This window comes from Centroberyx gerrardi, chromosome 21 (genome assembly GCF_048128805.1).
Source record: "Centroberyx gerrardi isolate f3 chromosome 21, fCenGer3.hap1.cur.20231027, whole genome shotgun sequence".
NCBI classification, from domain to species: Eukaryota; Metazoa; Chordata; class Actinopteri; order Beryciformes; family Berycidae; genus Centroberyx; species Centroberyx gerrardi.
In genome coordinates this window covers 7,906,030-7,924,979 of record NC_136017.1, presented here as the reverse complement: position 1 = coordinate 7,924,979, position 18,950 = coordinate 7,906,030, and the positions used below count along the sequence as shown (strand labels likewise).

Here is an 18,950-nt window from a genome sequence, read left to right as displayed (position 1 = left end):
AAAGCACTTTGAAAGTACTTTCCAGTGACTGAATGAAGTTATTCATTTTAAACCAGCAGAATCAAAGAAGCAGCTGATTACATTTCATTTCTTAAATATTTTTAAGAAACATTTAACACAGTCACATTCTACAGTCTTACTTTTCATGCCAACAACCATTTAGGAAGTGTTTTTCTTATTATCTTTTGGCATGAAACTGTCATTTATCTGTGACTCGTAACTGACTCACACAAGTACTACCTGATACAATAATTGTGAAACTGGGTGTGTGTTTTTTTGAAGCTATTTTGGATGTCTGAACGCTTGCATCACAGAATGGGATGGATGTTAGTCACAGATGATTTAAGAGCGCGCACGCCAACTCCGTTATGCCACTCACAGGGTCCGACAACAACAGAGTGGGCTGTGGAAGAAGTGAGTTTCCTATTGTGTAACTTTATGGTTAGCTTACTGTACCACCCACTGCCATCATATATCTTCAGCATCTAACTCAATAATGTCATTGTCTATCTATTTTTGGAAAAAAACAACAAAGAAACCCCATCTGATATTCATTACTCAATATCTCCAAAATATAGAGGATCCTGTCTGTAAATGTGTTATCAATTTGTCAACCAAAGACTTATGCTTCCTTCTAGCCTTTAAAAAGTAACATAATTAAGTTTTATTTTGTGCCATCAATCATTTTGTAAGAGTAGGTGTGGATGGTGAATATATGTGTAGGCCTGTAAATATATCTTACACATTCAACCCCAGGGAGGAATGCAAGTTGGTATAATTTGCTGATTTTTTATAGCCATGATCTATCTATCTCTATCTATCCAAGCAATAAATAAACAGTGAAACAGCTGCAGGTAAAGTCCCAGGTTTTATTTGTTCCAGCTTGTGCAACAGCCCAGTAAATCCACATTGATCTCTTCACCGTTAACTCATGTCAGATCCCTTCATCTCCTCAGCACTAGTAGCCTACACTAGAAACTCTTCATCAACTCCTCTAGACACTAAAAACGTGAATACTGCTGTAACACTGTTGATATTGGAGATGAGATTATTAAACTGAAAAGAAAAAACTGTCAGAAGGTTACACAGTATGACATTTGATAGTGTACATCATAAAGGAACAGAGTAACTTTCCATTCTTGTTTTGAAGTTGCTTTAGTATCTAGGCTGTGAACACTGAGTTTACATTTAAATTTTAGGCATTTATCAAGACTTAAACCTTATAACAGTCTTGATATACGGATAACTGACTTGACTGGAACATCGTCTCCGAATGATCGTCTCTTCACTCAGAGAACTACTGTAGTGTTGTAACCATCCACTACTACCGACGGCTATGTTTTATTATCATTAAAATAACATAATATTTGTTCTTATAAATGAGCTATACAGAAGGAGCTATACTGTACATGGTACATAACATGATATTAATATTTTCCCAAGTCTGCAAAAAGAAAGTTAAACTTTAACACTGGTGCTCCCTACAGTTCAGTGCTGTCAGTCAGAATGAAATACTTTACATCGTAGCAAGCAAACACACACACACACACACGCACACGCACACACACACACACAATATGCACATACACATCTTTCTCTCTAACATATACATGAACAAACACACGCACAGACACATCCACAAACTGTGATTCACAAGGCAGGGTTTATCCACAAAGGAGTCATCTGGGCAGTGTTACCCACTGGGTATATGAAGGCTACTGGTGGACAGCACCAACACAGCAGCTTCAAATAAGCCTAAATCAGCCTATCTCTCCTTGTTTGCTGCTCTTTTAATTATAATTCTCTATTTTACATTTTACAAGAAGTTCTAAGGCTTGTCTCACTGGCAACGGTGAGGTTGACGTGACACACCCTCTGGCGGCCATATTGGAGGTCCTCTGCTCCTGGACTGAGAATCGATTGTGTTCCTAAACGTACAACTTGGCCGTCTTAAAAGAATTAAATAGACATGGTTATTTTCTCTGCTGTTTTTGACAAGGAACTGATTATTTCCTCACTGATTCATCTCAATTTTGTATTTAGATAATTGTTAGGTAGCAGCTATAACCAACACTGTTGTGTTGTAAACGTCTGATTTGAGGACTAGCTAACATATCCAGAAGCTAGTGTTATTGGTGGTGGTAGTACATGCATGTTACATTGGTTGCTTTGCTAAATTGGCCTGCTAACTAGTTAGCTAGCCAAAAACCAAGTTTGTTCGGGTTAACTGAGCTGACTGAGCTGAGTCAGTATTTTTGAGTAGAGACTAGGGCTAAACACAAGACAGTGTCACAGTAAAAAAAAAAAAAGTATCTTATCAGACTATTTACTTTTACTTATAACATGACTGAATTGACACCTCAATCGTTTTTGGGTGTTTCTCCTTTTCTAGCCTGGTTGTTGTGCTATTTCTCCACTGGACCTCCATGATGTCACCAGACATGGTTGCTAGGAGACTTGTAGTGTAACTGCAAAGCCTATATTCCTCACGCACTGACTTCATTCATCTTCAAAGCAACTTCTACTGTATGTGCCGTATCTAGCGTGAATAAAAAACGTGTTTTTAGTTCTGTTTACATGGTAATAAATGGCGGAGAGATTTGTGTCCACAGTAGCATGTCTTCCCAGCTCTGGGAAGCAGAACCACCCATGTTTGATCAACTGTAATCGCTCTGTTCCCGTCCTTTGTGCCTGTCTACAGTGAGCCAGAGGGCATGGTGGTGAGCAGCTAGGTCAGGCTGAGAGCTCGGCTGGACTCTCATCAAAGCAGGCATGGCCGCCGGGCTGGATCAGCTAGTCTGGACCGAGGGAGGGGGAGAGAAACAGAGAAACAGAGAGAGAGAGAGAGAGAGAGAGAGAGAGAGTCAATCAGTTAGTTGCTCAATAACACCCCAGCTTTGTTCCAAGACCACCACTTATGACTAGAAAGTTTCCACAGCATTTTATGTCCCATTTTGTGCCAATCACATGCATCCAGCCCTTCCTTGCTAGCATGTCCTGCCAGGCAGTGACGCCCTTTTCCTGACAGACGTCCTTGAGATTTCATCAGTGCAAGGGCAAACACTTTGTGTGTTAAAGGAATACACCAAGGGTTTGGGAAATTGGTCCACTGGTCAACATATAAGTGACGAGAGCGAAGACATCAAAATCATCCTTGTGTCCCCGGTAGATTGATCACTCCGGTGCTCCATGCTAACACTTGAGCATACACTGCGTTGCATGATCCAAAGTAAGAAGAAGGATCTTTTAGTAATAAAAAGTTGTTTGTGGTTTTTAGTATGGCCTGTAAATTCATATGTTTCAAAAATGAAATATAATTAATTCAATAAAGCTGAGCCAGGTTTATTTTTCAGGTTGTTTCTATATCTTAGAAACAAAAAAGGAAATCTGACATTAAAAATCAATAGAGAAATCTCTATTATTATTTATGTTCCCAACCTTAATTATAATTATTCATAAATCTTAGGAATGTTAGCTCGCTGCTCCCTTGCTTGTTGGTGTATTGATTTGCCTCAATAATTGAAATTAGTTTGTTTTTATAACCCACTCTTGATGGAGCATACCGTTTGAAAAAAAACTTCATCATCAAGGCAAAATACAGAAACTGTTTGTCTCTACAGGAACGCCCAGTCAAGACTGAGGGTTACTCTAGGCAACACCATGGCAATGGGTCGTGTTTACTTGATATACTGTATATTACACACTGGATTGTATAGTCACACAGAATGACATGCACATACACGTCTGTGCACACGCAGATGCAAACACACACACACACACTCTCTCCAAACACCCACTCAGAGCCAAAAGACCACATGCACAAAATAATGAAACATTGCAGGAATTCCACAGCCATAATTAAGAGCCTACCGCACCTCAGTGTACATGTGGCAGCAATGTGAGTGATTTAGTGGTGGTTCCCTCGAAAAACGTCTGTACCAGTAAACGGGTAGCCTGAGCCAATGAGAGCCACGTTGACTTATGGTAGCTTGTGACACAGCACCTGAAAATCAATCAACACTGCTGTCTCCAAAAATGTTTTTGAAAAGTGGAGATATCACTAGTTGTTGACAGTTGTGTTGTTGACAGTTAACCCCCAGAACTTTTTGTGTCACAGCTCCAGTGGGACATTGCCTGTAAATTAATCTTACCCCACTGGCAGATATTGTTTTCACTTGTTTTAAGGATTTTAAAAGTGAAATACTAGACTAAATGACGTTTTAAGATGGATATTTTTGCAGTGTAGCAACCAGCAGGTGTCTCCTAACAGCACAGACGTAGGATCTTTCATCATGTTGCCAAGTTGGTGTGTTGGCTGGTCAACTCTTAAGATATCATCATGGCACGTCTGTAATGTTCTCTTTCTTTCTCAAACCCTTTTTTCTTCTAATCTCTTAGTAAAAATCAAGGTCGCGTCTCCGTACTGCCGTCACAATGAGGTTAGGGCCGAGCGTGTTTGTGTGCCGGACCGGATGCGGTCACTCCCCCTCGTTTCCTGTGGTGTTACAGATTGAAAGGTGCCCCAGAAAACATTCTCTGTCATAAAAAAGAAAGAGTACTTATCTGTGGTCAGCTTCCTGCCTCTACGCCTTGTAGCTGCCACCGCACCTTATAGCCTGTACATCTCCACCCCACCACGCCACAAATTATACAAAATACACAGTGGAGACACAAATAGACCAGCAGCATTTTACTGGAATAACCTCAGACCTCTGCCCTGTTTCCCAGCTGTGTTTGAAGCGAGGAGAGGCCGTGTCCACCCACTGATTCAGGAGGAACCACAGAAGCCTACTTGCGGTCCCACGCTGGCCGCAGACATCACAACTCTTCAGCCCGTCCACGCTGGGTGTCTGTATTTCAACATCTCAGACAGACGAACATCGAAATGAAATTCAAGCATTTGTTGTGATAGAGTTTTGCCTTCCAGCGGCTGCTACACACTAGAGGATTTTCAGGCAGATTTACACCAGATTTACCCATCCTCACAATCGGAGGGGAGATCCTGATCGGCTTACTTGGAACCGATGGTGGGACCGGAAACATTATCTGGTAGTGTGAGATAGATCCAGTCCTAACCACCGGAAACAACTTGCAGTCTGATCTGAGCCGCCCTGATAATGTCAAAAATGTTTGATATCTACAACCAAACACATCTGCAGGATCTTGAACAAGTCTTGTGCTTTGAAGGGATCAGTGCCCAGTAAAACTGAGTTTACAGTGAGGTGGAAGTCTTATATTAAAAAGTTAAATGAACGATCATAATGTGTACCTATTTAAGGCCCTTGAAATTAAAAACTGTGTGAAACCCTGTCCTACAGCGAATGTAAATTACCAGCCTAGCTAACTTGCTTTTTTCTGATAAAGCCTACGCACTTCCAGTTCTCGCCACAACACAGCCCACACTGACTGCGTCTTTCCAGCCACGACTTTACCGAAAAATTCTCCTTCTGTGTTTTCTTTGATTTTTTTTTTCCTGCACGTTGCATTGATGTCTACATTAATGCAGTGTGAGTTCCTGTGAGATTAGAGGTCCTGACGTGCCAGCAGGATAATATCAATTTTAGCGCGAAGTATGTGATGCCCCGTCTTTGCCTGATCGTCTAGTGTGACCATATTTACAACTAAGAGACAAAGAAATCTGTGAAATCTGTCCTCTAGTGTGTTTCCAGCATTAACAACCTTTGCACCAACTACACATATAGACTAGGTGTACAAAATGAAATACAGAAATCAATGTCAGGGCATGTAAGGACAGAGGACCTGAGACACATTGCATCACAGCTAGAGCTCCCTCTCTCCCCAAACCACAATCTGAATCCCATCACAGTCAAAGCCTGTCTTCCTCCTCTGACCCCTTGATGAGTCCGGTAATGACACATCTCAGCCAAGGCTAGGAAATGTGTGTGTGTGTGTGTTAGTGTGTGTGTGTGTACAGTACAGTGTGAGAGGGGCGTTGTTATCTACTGGGCAGGCTGTCAGCTTCGGGCTCTGTTCCCCCTCGTCCCCCCGCAGTCCGCAGGATTAAACAGGGAGACAGGGCCTTTTCTTCTGGGTGCTAACTCCAGACAATCAGCAAAACCACTTGTTATTCTGCTCAGGATCCACAGGAGTCGAGAAATGAGGAGACTCAGGAGGTGAGAGGAGGTAGCGAGACTCAAGAGAGGAGAGGGAAAGGAGATGTATCACGAAGAATGACAAAAATGTTAAATTCTAGCATTGTTTGACAAAAGAATAGTAGTGGTCTCGAGCCCACAGTAGCTCCGAATCTATTTCTGATACAGACTATCTGTCACAGTCGTTTGCCGTGACACAGCTGCAAAGTATTCAAGTTATCCCACGCTGACATTTGGCAGACACTTATGCAAGTATGGGTCCAACACAATGCTATAATTCAGACATGCAAACATAGTACTTGAGCTGTCAAGAGTGTCCCTGACTGTACCATGAGATAAGTTTGTCTTTAAGGGGATGTGAGAAACACAAACTCTTAAATCAACGGCATGATTAAGACTTTCTTTGTGTGTGTGTGACCAATGTGGGCGAATGTTGCTTTTGGAACTTGTGATAGAGTGACGAGGAAAATAGGAATTAAGGAGAAGTTTGCATTGTGAAGTGAAGCGCCAGTGGATCTCCATTTTTACGACATCAGGACGATGGGTGTATCTGCCCTTGACTTTCTTATCGCCTAAGAAAACACAGACAAGGAGGAGCAAAAGTAAAAAGGAAACTCTGATTCATCTGTGGGTTTGAGCTTCTGATTGAGGTCCACTGCTTTCATCAACTCAAAAAATGCAATGTATAACCAGAGCATGCCGATTTTTAAGTAAGCCCATCCAGCCATAAGTGCACCAATGAGTGTTTGGAACTGTATGCAAAAGCCTTATAAGCCTTATTAAAGGTATGACAAATCAATTCAAGCCCTTATCATTACAGTTAGTACCTTCTCGTTTGATTTTTGTCGGTGCATGTGACACCAGGAGACAATAAACCTGTGTTAAACCTACATGATACCTTAATGCTTGTGAACGTGACATGCAGTGAGGCCGGGACGCCACCCTTGCCAAAAAGCCAGCACCCGTGGGACCGTGCTGACCTTGACTCATAAGCTACAACCTTTGTTTTTCTTCCTTTACTGACTGGCACAACTCTTCTTTGGCCAACAGAAATACCGGCGCTGGCCAAATCCGCTGTCATCGGCGCGACAGGTTTGTTTTCCCTGCGTCTCCTTGGTGGGCGACACGGACGGAGAAAATTTATTTTAAAGGGGAAGTGGGCAGTTATCCACATGCCAGACTGTTTCCACGGCGCTTCCAGCAAATCAGAGAGGGATTGTGGGAAAGGTGTTAACGGGAGTCAAGGGAGTGATGTTGACACACCTTCCTGTGGAGCGTCAGTCCCACCTCTGTGTGGAAAGATGCTGTGTTGCCCGTTCGAGTTTTCAGACAAATGTGAGATTTTTCGTGATTTGATGTGACTCTCACCAACACCACTCATTTGGCACCGACATACAAATCTACTTCTACTCACTTCCTCTGAGATTTTCTCGGAATAGTTTGTCTGTATTTCCCAAAACCATTTCCCCTTAACAAATTCTTAAAAGCACTGTGGGATGTTCTCCGAAAACGAAATCCTAAAAGATCATATTATGTACTAAAGGAATCTGTTTCCATAGAGACCGTGCGAAGCAGCAACAGTTGGTCACAATCACAGCAATGACAAGAGGCACTCAAAACTTGGCCAACGCAATAGGTCACAACATAGCTGCTGCATTATCAGCTGAGGAGTGTTTTTCCTGTAACACAGATCACATAACGCCCAGAGAAGTACTACATAATCTGTTTTTTCAGATGCTGTTGCTCATTTTTAGAGTGAAATCAACCTTTATTTATCCAGGGAAGGCCGACTGAGCACACATGCGCTTCTTCAGCAACGCTCTGCTTCACATTCATACAGTTTCACACACATTCAGTCCACGGTCTTCTGCTGTTGGACGCTGAGCAGCTTCACTGGAGCAGTTAGGGGCTTCCTCAAACCATAACAGGGGTTGTTGAGGCATGAGAGAGTGTTTCTCATTCACTTTCCCCACCCACGTTTTCCCAGCCGGCTGGGGGGCTTCGAAACAGCGACCTTAAAGGAAAATCCCCCCCCCCCCTCAGATCCTCTTACACCGTTAGATATCATCAATCTGTGATTTTCAGTGTATTCCAGGAGTTATTATTAGAAGTGTTATAATTTATTCCTTTTGGTGAGCCCACTTTCCCTCAACCTGCCTCGTCTACACCTACTCCAGTTAGTGATTTCCTACGTTTCCCAGAATGCCTTTCAACAACCCCCAGAGGACAGATGTTGTATTCAGCTGTGGGTTTTATGTGTAGGTGGAGAGAGTCATAGCGATAGCGATAGCAACAAGAGAGTGAGAGTTTTTCCGATCGAATCAAGAAGAAGTGAGAGTAACGCCTCCTACTCAAAACGCAACCTGTCTTGTGGCTGCAAGAAATGTATTGGAAATGTACCGACATGACATCACATCATCTACATTTGGCGAGGTATTTGCGGGAATAAAAAAAACCATCAAACAACAAAATGGGCCCAGAAATGCAAGGTACATCACTAATAGCTGTTTTATAACAGTGTTGAAGTGAAGTTTTAGGGTGGATTTTTTCTCTTAGTATACCGAAACACCTTAAATCCTTAAGTGTAGTGAAATAACACCTTAACCAGTGGGAACAGGAACAGTAGTGAGGATTTTTAAATGAATTAGACATTTGAGAAAGGGAACTGAAGCTGAAGAGTTTGGTACTCACCGCTGGTACAGATGAAGCACTTGCAGAGACACACACACAGGCACAGCAGGAGGATTGCTGCCACACCGCACAAGGAGATGAGGACAATCATGGCTGGACCCACTGCAGCACACACACACACACGCACACACACACACACACACACACACACACACACACACACTTTCAGTTCACAATACTGTATATGTTCTAGAACTATGTTGTGAAATGTGTGGCATCTGGACAAAACATGTGAGGCGATGTGGTTTGAGAATAAGGCTTTTCTCATGAGGTAAGTAACTGTACTCTTTTCCCGTATACTGTAACATGACAGGATTTAGTGCTCCTTCAAAGCAGCCATAATTACCCCGGACTAAAATAGCTGAGAATACACGTGTGGAAACAAAACCCTTCATTTCACTGCACCTCAGCACTAAATGGAAGAAGGACGAGAATGGGCGTTGCTGTGTAACTGTAACACTGATTAAACTCATTTTGGCTACATTTTGAGGCAATGCAGGTGGGTAGTTTTGCCAAAAATGATGACCTATCATGTATTACTTCCATTCCTGACAGGCACATGATGTTACCCATGCATCATCAGATTGACAGAGGTAATATTGGGAAGAAGAGGCTTGGCCCGAGACAGGACAGGCCCTGATATCACCAGCAGATCACTATCACTTCTTCTTGGCTTATTGCCGTTTCTTTTTTTAATTAAATGTTTTATTTCTCCAGGGAAGGCAATACAAATTCATACAGATAAACACACTGAGATCTGCTGAGTGAATCTTCTACTTTTGGCCACTGAGCAGCTTCACTGGAGCAACTGGGGGTCGAGTATTTTAGTCAAGGGGCATCTCGCCGGTCGTGGGAGAACGTTATTTGAACCGACAACTTTCAGGGTCACAAGCCCACTTCTCTAACCTCTAGACACCCAGTGTTTTTAGTCTCATAGAGGAGAAATGGTCTCAGATCATTCTGTTACACCAATACATACAATTTCATCCCACTGGCTCTGTAAAGGTTTTGACATATGTAAGGTTTAATCTACCGAGCCGGTCCTTACTGCAAAATAATCCCTGACACGCTGATTGAAGACCGCAACTGGAAGTGGATCAGGGTCTTGATCGCCATGAAGCGGCTAATTTTCATATTCATATTATTCCTATGGTGTCTCATGCATTTTCTACCAGTATGGTGCTTTTCCATACACACAACTCAATGGCTGTAATTTGATTATAATCACCTGTTAATTCATTACAATCACCTGTTATTTTCCTACCAACATGGCCGTGTGATTATGTAACAGAATACTATGAATAATGACCGGCACCCTGGACATTTGATACGCAATATTGATTTAAAATAATTTTATTTCAAGCTAATTTACAACCTTCCGCAAAAAAATGGAGGAGTAACGTTTTTTTGGCACAGGGTGTAGCGAGCTGATTTGGTTAGAAATCAACAAAATGGAAACGGACTTACGATACGATAAGATATCTGTTATGCAGGTACAGCCAATCAGAACTGAGAATTCAACAAAGCGGTGTAATAAACATATATAACATATAGCAGAGCCCAACACCATTAGTGCTGAGAGACTTTAGGTTGTGGTCGGACATTTCTCCCATTAGAACAACACACATCTGAGCTCCTCACCACTCGTATTGAGGGACACGGTGACGGGTTTCTCCAGGCCCTGGTGATGCACGATGCACTTGACGGACAGCTCACTGAGCAGCCCTGATTGGAGGAGCAGCGTGCTCGTCACCAGCGTGGTGCCGTCCCCCTGCTCGTAGGCGGAGGTGACGGGCGGTCCCAGCGTCCGGTTGTCCCCCCCCACGTTCCACATGATCTCTGCCGCCGGACGGGACTGGGCGCTGCAGTTGGCCTCGATGACGCCCGAGGACAAGGTCACATAGGTCACCTCTGGTTTGGGCAAAACTGTAGGAGGGGAAACAAATGTTACGGAAAGACTTCGGTGTTTACATTTGATGACTGCTTTTATGCGTGGCAATTCCAGGTGTGCATTCATTTTTAGTACAGGTGCTGTGAAGTATACTGGACAACAATACGACTTAGCTAGCCTGTCATTTCACTCTTAAAACGTACTTTTAGCGAAAAGCTTACCTTTAATCCTGCTTTAAGCCAAGATGCCTCATTTATTATTGAATTTAAATTTTTTTATGTATTTTTGTTTATTTATTGTCATTTGTTTGTGTATGTGTTTTTACAGTGCATTATGTATTTATTTGCACTACATGTTTTATTCCTTGCACTTGTAGTTTGTTGTGAAGCACTTTGTAACTTTGGTTAAAGTGCTCTCTAAATAAAGTTTATTAAGTTTATTATCATTATTACAATAACAATACGACAGGTGATATACCAAGTGGCATCCAACATATTTATGCATAAAAGCAATACAGTAAAAAACGAATATTTCTTGAATTACAGCATCAGATCTGGTCTAGAATTTGGCGGAACTATAAAAATAAATTCAACTTTTCAATCCAATTGCAATGAGTTACGAATTTTGGGCACCGCACGTGTCTAATGAGTATTGTTATTCTCTCAACTGTCATTTTTAATATTGATCTTTTGTTGCATTTCCTTTCTGATCCTGTCGTCCATTTAGTCTGTCCGAGCGCGCTGCCTGCAGACAACAGACGTGACGGCATGACAGAGATGGAGAGACAGAGCGCACCGCCGGTCAATCTCTCCGTCCCTCGGACACAAAGACACATGTCCTTCCCTGACTGGCTGGCCTGGAAACAAAACTCTGCTATAGACAGAGAACAGAGGAAGAGCAGCTTTTACTTTCTGTGTGTGTATGTGTGTGTGTGTGAGAGAGAGTGTGTGTGTGTGTGTGTGTGGATCTTTGGTTCTGTCAGGGTAGACAAAAGCAAAGCTTGTTTAGCAGGGCAAGGAGAAGTATGCATAAGCATACGCACGCACGCACACACACACACACACACACACACAGAAGCTTTGTGTCTAGGGAAACAGTGAGCCACTCATCCCCCGGGCTTTCACCCAAATTAATCACCCCTTTCCCCTCAATGACACCCCTCCCTCTGCCAACATTATCACTCCCAACACACACACACACACACACACACACACACACACACACACACACTCAGAGGAAGATCAACAGCCGGTCACACTTTCGGGACGTTTTTCACACACTTGGGACTTGTAAGACTGAGTAAAAATCACTTGGAGGTGAAGCTTTTGTCGGACCGGCATGAACGACATTGAGCAAACACTGTGGTTCGCAGCTCCGCAGCACAGTAGCGGCACTGAGAGGGAAAAAGGGGACGGGGTTAAGTAGTGGGAAGGGACGTAAAGCGCAGCGGTGAGTCTCCAGAGCGGGTCAGGACGGTCGTTTAATGACCCACTCCAGTAACTCTCACCGCGGGGCCGCCAGCGCTTTCTTTACACGCGGTGCTTCCCTTTCCTGTGCTAAATGTAGGACGAGTGCACGCACACACTCACAGGCAGGAACACACACCTCATTGACTCACAACATTTCCTCTCAGCCTCTCAAGTATATCACCAGTTTGTGTCAAGACCATCCGGAAAATAATTAGAAAAGATCCACAGTGTCAAAGCGCGTGGCCCTTAAATGACCCAGGGAGGAGAAAATACACAGAATGCATGTAGTCTGGTAATAGAAAGATCTCTATGTTCACCTTTTGTAAGTTCATAAGACAGATTTTCCTCTTCACAGACTTATTTTTGTTCTTAGGTGTTTAAATTGTCTCACCATGATGCAAATTACAAATAAAAATGGAGCCAAATCTATCTCATCACCCACAAATTCTTGATCCAAAACAACAACAGGATCCCAATTTACTGTAAGCGCCTCTCCAAAGAACCATCAGTCTCCATACACTCACCATTACATTTAGTTTGCATTTAAGGCATTTAGCTTCGGCTCATATCCAGAGCGGCTTACGATGAGTGAGCAGGTCGGATGTTCAACATCCTGTTCAAGGATACATGCAGTTCAAAGAATGTTATCCTAAGATTCACACATGTATGTGGCAAGCAAACCTCTTATCGAGAGGCATCTTGATGGAGTAAGCCTCCTAAAGCTACTTGGTGCCTCCTAAAGCTACTTGGTACCTAAAACTTATGGTCAGTGATCACTGGGTTTAAATTTAGTATTACACAGTTTTTGTAGAATGATGATTTTGTCCATGGAGCATCTAGGGAAGCTGTTTTTGTATATTTGTACTTTTTTATTAGTGTGTTCTCTCGAAAGGTTAGTCTACCTGGGCGTAAAGAGATCCTAGGAAGGAAGGGAGGAAGGGAGGGAGGAAGGAAGAAAGAAAGAAGGAAAGAAAGAAAGAAAGAAAGAAAGAAAGAAGGAAAGAAGGAAAGAAAGAAAGAAAAAGTATGAGTGCTCTTGTATTGTTGATTCATGTGTGGAAAACTCAAAATAAACAAAGTTTGGAAAGACAGAAAGGAAAGACAGAAAGAAGACCAGACTCACCATACACAGAGAGGCATGCGGTGGCGCTCCTGGTGCCTTCTGGGAAGGTGTGGAACTCGCAGGTGTAGCAGGCCTCGTCCTCGGTGCTGACCCGCTGGACGGTCAGCTGCGTGTCGCCCAGGGAGCGGCTCAGGCTCACCCGGCCGCGGAAGGCCTCCTCCACGGCGGGCTGGCCGCGCGCGGCGTAGGACGCCACGCTGGCCGTGTCGCCCTGCTCGGCCGTCTTCCTCCACAGCACCTGTCGCACCCTCTCCGGCAGGCTGTACCAGCAGGACAGGGTGGCCGGCTTCCCGCTCACCGCCGTCTTGTTGCCGTCCGTGCCCACTTTCCCTGGGACAGAGGCGGAAAAACCAGATAAGAGGAACCGTTCGCGCTCACAGCTAATCCTAATTATACCACCACTATTTTTCTTTGTACTGCTGCTGGATGTGCTGCCCATATCAACAGCTACTGTAAAGACAGAGAAGGCCGTATGTGAAAGCGTGGTTGGATGTTACATGTATGTGAGCAGCAGGTACAGATATTGGATTCATTTGTGCTGGCGTCAGACAAGAATTTGGAATGTACAAACGCATCAAAATGTATACAATTAAAAACTTTACAGGACTATTCATTATGTGTTGGAGCACGGGTAACAAGGAGGGGTCTGGTAGTAATCAAAGGGGAGTGTGTGTGTGTGCAAATGTGTGTGCAAATGTGTGTGCACGTGTGTGTGTTCAGTGGTAACAACAGGATGCACCGTGGCTGGCTGGGTGGGCGAGCTTTGACTTTGCCTCTACTACTTCCTGTTTCACAAGGCATTCTGGGGACTGGTGAGCCACACAAACATTCTCTGTGACCCTGCTCATGACAAGTTGCCAGGTCAGAGATGGAGAAACAGCTGAGCTGCTTAGAAACTACATGGCTTGCTTCCAAATGTAAACACACTTGTAGGAGTCTTTGTCTTCAATGAATAAAGAACAAAAGTTCAAATGTCACGTGAGCTGCAGCACTCAAACAGCTTACTGAAGACAAGCTGGGGTTTGGAAGTGCCTGGATTAAAGCATCTGGACTAACAACAGACACAAAACTGTTCTATTGTTAGGGGTTCTCTAATTCATAATAAGAATAAGAAAATAATAATATGAACAGTACTCCTGGAGTGGAAGTGTCTTGCTCTTCAGCAGCTGCTAGATTCAGAAAAGCCGAGCTCACCTGTGATGCTGAGACAGGTCTGTCCTTCTTGCGTCCCGCTGGGGTAAACATCGAAGACGCAGCGGTAGCAGCCCTCGTTGTCCGGCCGCACCCTCTTGATGGTGATGGAGCTGGAGTCGTTGTGGGACGGGGTGAGCTCCACGTCGGGCTGCCGCTCGGTGATGCGGACCGGCGCGCCCGGCTGATACGCCAGCAGCACCTGGTCGCGCATGTTGAGCCAGCGCACCTGCCGGACGGTGTCGTGCGTTCCCATGGTGATGTTACAGCCGAGCGTGAAGGGATGACCCGCCGTGGCACGCAGACTGGCAGGAGCTATGACCTCGCCTGGCACACACATGCGCAGGCAGCAGAGTCGGTAATTGGTATCCATCATGTCATGTGGTTACGTGTTTGCATATCAATTTCAAAGAAGTGAGGAGAGCTTGACGTTTTAAAGCTGCACTGGGCAAGATGTTTTATGTGAAAACACACCCATGGGGCTGAAATAGAGAAGAGCATCCCATCTCTACTAATTGAGACAATGTCGATTTGCTCTATTTGCCCAAATAAAACTCTGGTGTTGGTACGGTCACTTCTCCACCCACAGGAAGCAACAAATTGAATTTTAAAACTGAAATCCAAACTGTCTTCTAAACAGCAGTGAGCAGCGCTCCGTCCAGAGAAAGCTGGACTCACCAACATTACATCTCTCTCATCTGTTTGTTATCCTGCAGTATAAAGCATCACAGACTGGCTTGGTAAACATGATGTCACGATGATGTCATGTTACTTGACACAGTTTCCTCTCGCTGCCATTTGTGGCCGCCACCGTGCAAAATGACCTAGTGCAGCTTTAAAGTCAACTAAGAACACCTGAAATGGAGCTACAGTCGATTTAATTTAAAGAATACACCAATCAAATAATCAGTGAGCCAATGAATCATTTATGTAATGAAGTAAGATAAGGATGCTAAGCATAATAAAGGCACCTTGCGTTCTGGAGACAGTCAGTCCCACTATCCAGAGCAGCAGACACAGGGGCAGGGCGGATCCACACATCGCAGACCGACTCTCTCCCTCACCCAGTATCACATCCAGGCTGCAGCTGCAAAGACCAATACTGTCAGAAACACGAGCCCTAAAAAAACTAAAATCTTAAATCTGATTGGGAAATCTCACACCAAGCACTTGTGGACTGTAACTTGACTCACAGGCTTCAAGGCTGTAAACACTTGGAATAAGATGCTGAATTGACAAAGAATTAAGTGTGATCACAAAGCCGTAACACAGACGTACCCCTGTCAGTTGTCCAGTGTTGTGACTTGTTGAATTGCTGTTGGTCAGTACAGTGGCAGCCTCATCTTACTGGCAACACTGGCTGCTGTAATGGGAAACACGGAGCCAGAGGATGACATGAGCAGTGACAGCATCATCTCAGCATTATAGTCCAGAGAATAGATTACACCCCTCTGCTTAGGGCTGGTTGAAAATAATTGTTTATGATGAATAACTATAGCTAAATTTGCTTGTTTGCTCCCATTGCTCTATTGAGACCAGAGCTAGTTTGTTTTAAAAGCGATTGCCATGGTGATATAATGTGTCAGCATCAACAACAATAGCTGCTGATTCAAGAGACCTCACCTGCATGGGGTCTAATGGGGGTTTTCATGTTAATCCACAGCATGCACCCGGCCCCGGTAAACCCATAATCATCTGGCAACGATACAAGCCACTTTGATGTCTAGACAGTGCCAGGCCCCGAGATTTCAAAATCAATACTACTGAGTACCGACCGCAAAGAAATTACAGTGGCCAGATAATGATGCAAGATGTGATGAGAGGATATTAGTCATTAAAGTGATCACAACATGCAATCCGAAGACACTGGAAGGGTTTGACGGAGGCATGGTGTGTGTGTGTGTGTGTGTGTGTGTGTGTGCTGAGAGTGCAGACACCAGCCGAGCCCAGTGGTTGAGTGGCTATAAAAATCACATTTGTGGCAAAGCTCCTGTGTCTGCCTTGCCGGGAAACGCACTTGTTTAGGAGAGGCAGAGGAAGGAGATATAAGATGCCAGTAGGGTCAGATCATCATCAAATCCCAGACAGGAGAGGTGTAAACAGCAAGGGGTCAGACATAAACTGGCTTTTGATCGGAAAGAGAAACCGGAATCAGCCGCAAGACAGACCGGGTCCAGCCTTCAGAGCTTTGCGGGAGTTTTATTTGCTGCTTTACAGCGCCAACCATCTGGTTTCCAACATGCCGCCTGCCTCTGTTGGGCAACGGTTAAATCACTTTTCCTCTTTTTCCCACTACAAAAATGGCAGTGATCTCTGACAGCAGGTTATCATCATGGCTGTAGCAGCACTATACACTTGAAGTGAAACTCCAGCAGGTTTAGCCAAACATCTGCCCTGCCTGTATGGTGTTAGCTGATGCTGACTCACTCTAAATCAGAGGAACACAGCCTTCACCAACTCAAGGATGTGCTGGAATGATTAGTCGATCAATTGCTCAATTAGTAATCACTTAGACAGAAAATGTACTATAATTTTGATAATCAATTAAGCGTTTTAGTTATTTATCCAATACCAAACATTTGCTGGTTACAGCTTCAGAAATGCTAAGATTTGCTGCTTTTCTCCATTTCATATCATTATAAAATTAATACTTTGTTTTTTTTGGCTGCTTGTCAGACTAAGTAAGCAAGTTTAAGACCAGAAAAAGACCAATTTGGGCTCTGGTAACTTGTGATGGGCATTTGTTATTGTATTTGACAATTTATAGACTAAATGATTAATCAAAGAAATAATCAATAGATTCACCGATAATGCAAATAATCGTTAGCTGCAGCCTTATTCACAAACACAGTCTTCTGCTGTTTGTTGATATTTTGTAGGTAAAGCGCTTTGCTCAAGGGCAAATACACAGAAGTTGTAAAGAAAAAGCACAAAACTGATCTTTCACACATGTAGATCACTGAGAACAGAAACGCTGCTGCAGATCATCAGTTCAATTTCTGTGGATGTAAATCTTTCTGTTGGCAGGCATACTACAGGAAAAATAATCATGACAATCAATAGATAAAATATTATACTGAAATGCTGATAACAAAAAGTGACACATAAGAGACACACTAATACCATTTTATGCATACATGGGGTATAAAATCCAGTGATAAATCTAAAGACAGGTGTTAAAGAATAGTTTTTAAATAGCCTGGAACACTGCATGCAAAAAAAATAAATAAAAATATCTGTCCAGTTTAGAAAGACGTGTATAATAGGTGCAACAAGGAAAGCATTTTGTGTCAAAGTTGTATTCTTCAATGACTAAGATATTGAAAAGAAAGGATGTAAAACAAAGAGCGGAAGAAGCTTCAACTTGTTTCTTCAAAGTTTCACTGTAAGATTATTGATTTATACAGTAGATCGAACTTTTAAAAAAAAGATCGAAGAAGATAGGTCGGTGATGCAGTGGTAAATAAAAAGGTGGATAAACGATGACGCGGATAATCATGTGGCAAACAGCCACCGATATAAACAAAAATCAGCTACATTTAAGTACTGAGTTAAGTATTCATTCATAGGTTTTCCCTTAAAAGACCCGATTCTCATATAATTAGACCCGTTTCTTTTACATTCTCTGATATACTATGAATTTACATCCTTAAGATTTATGTCACCCTAAAAAGGTTGATGATCACTGATTTTAGGTGGGTTTACCCTCTACTACATCCCTGACTATGAAAATAGCATAAAGTAATTGAAAACTCCATTAAAACCATGCAGTAATCTCAAAAGCTGTTGCAAAGCCATAATAGTACTTAGCAAGGAATTGAAAACTTCACCATCCAACTTACCCGTTGACAGATAGTAGTCCGCTGGTACAAATCAAAGCTGGCTCTCAGTATTTGTGGTGCAGCCTGTGTTACAGGTAATGTGAAACTGTAACAGAATAATCCATGGTTCATACAGGAGGCTTCGAGAGACTGTGCTGAGCTCTGCCTTCCCTGATCTCCACTGAACTGCCTCTACTCTTCCTCAGTAAAACTCAAGACTGACCTCTACTGGCTGAGTGCTGTCATTACCTCCGCCATGGAGCTCATGTCTGCATCTGCGTCTGTGTGTTTGTCCGTCTGTTAGCAGGATATATCAAAAAGTCGGGCACGGATTTGCACAAAACTTGGTATGAGGGTTGGTTATGGGCCAAGGAAGAACTGATTAACTTTTCATGTCGATTGGCCAAAAGGGGGCGTGGTTTTGGGCGTGGCATATCACCAAAAGGTGATTGTCACACATGTGTTCTACTGAGCACAAGTGTTATGTTATGTTATGTTATGTTATGTTATGTTATGTTATGTTATGTTTATTTGAAGCAGATGTCAATGCTGTATTATCACTCTTTTAAGATGATGTCTCATTGATCCATCATAGTGCACTAGGTTGTAAATTAACCCTCCTGTTGTGTTCCGGTCGAATTTGACCGATTT

The 18,950-nt window shown here is 43.2% G+C and overlaps 1 protein-coding gene across 1 annotated transcript; it reads right to left on the bottom strand.

Moving 5' to 3' along the window:
- Nucleotides 1-855: 855 nt before the first annotated feature.
- LOC139926470 (nectin 1b) lies at nucleotides 856-18,384 on the bottom strand. Its single transcript, XM_078291042.1, has 8 exons — nucleotides 18,321-18,384; nucleotides 15,757-15,841; nucleotides 15,450-15,566; nucleotides 14,482-14,805; nucleotides 13,288-13,617; nucleotides 10,446-10,730; nucleotides 8,805-8,906; nucleotides 856-2,798 (listed from the first exon to the last, which is right to left on the bottom strand). Exons 3-8 carry the CDS (start codon nucleotides 15,517-15,519, stop codon nucleotides 2,794-2,796), a joined length of 1,116 nt encoding a protein of 371 aa, XP_078147168.1. The 5' UTR covers nucleotides 15,520-15,566; nucleotides 15,757-15,841; nucleotides 18,321-18,384; the 3' UTR covers nucleotides 856-2,793.
- Between the last annotated feature and the right edge of the window lie 566 nt (nucleotides 18,385-18,950).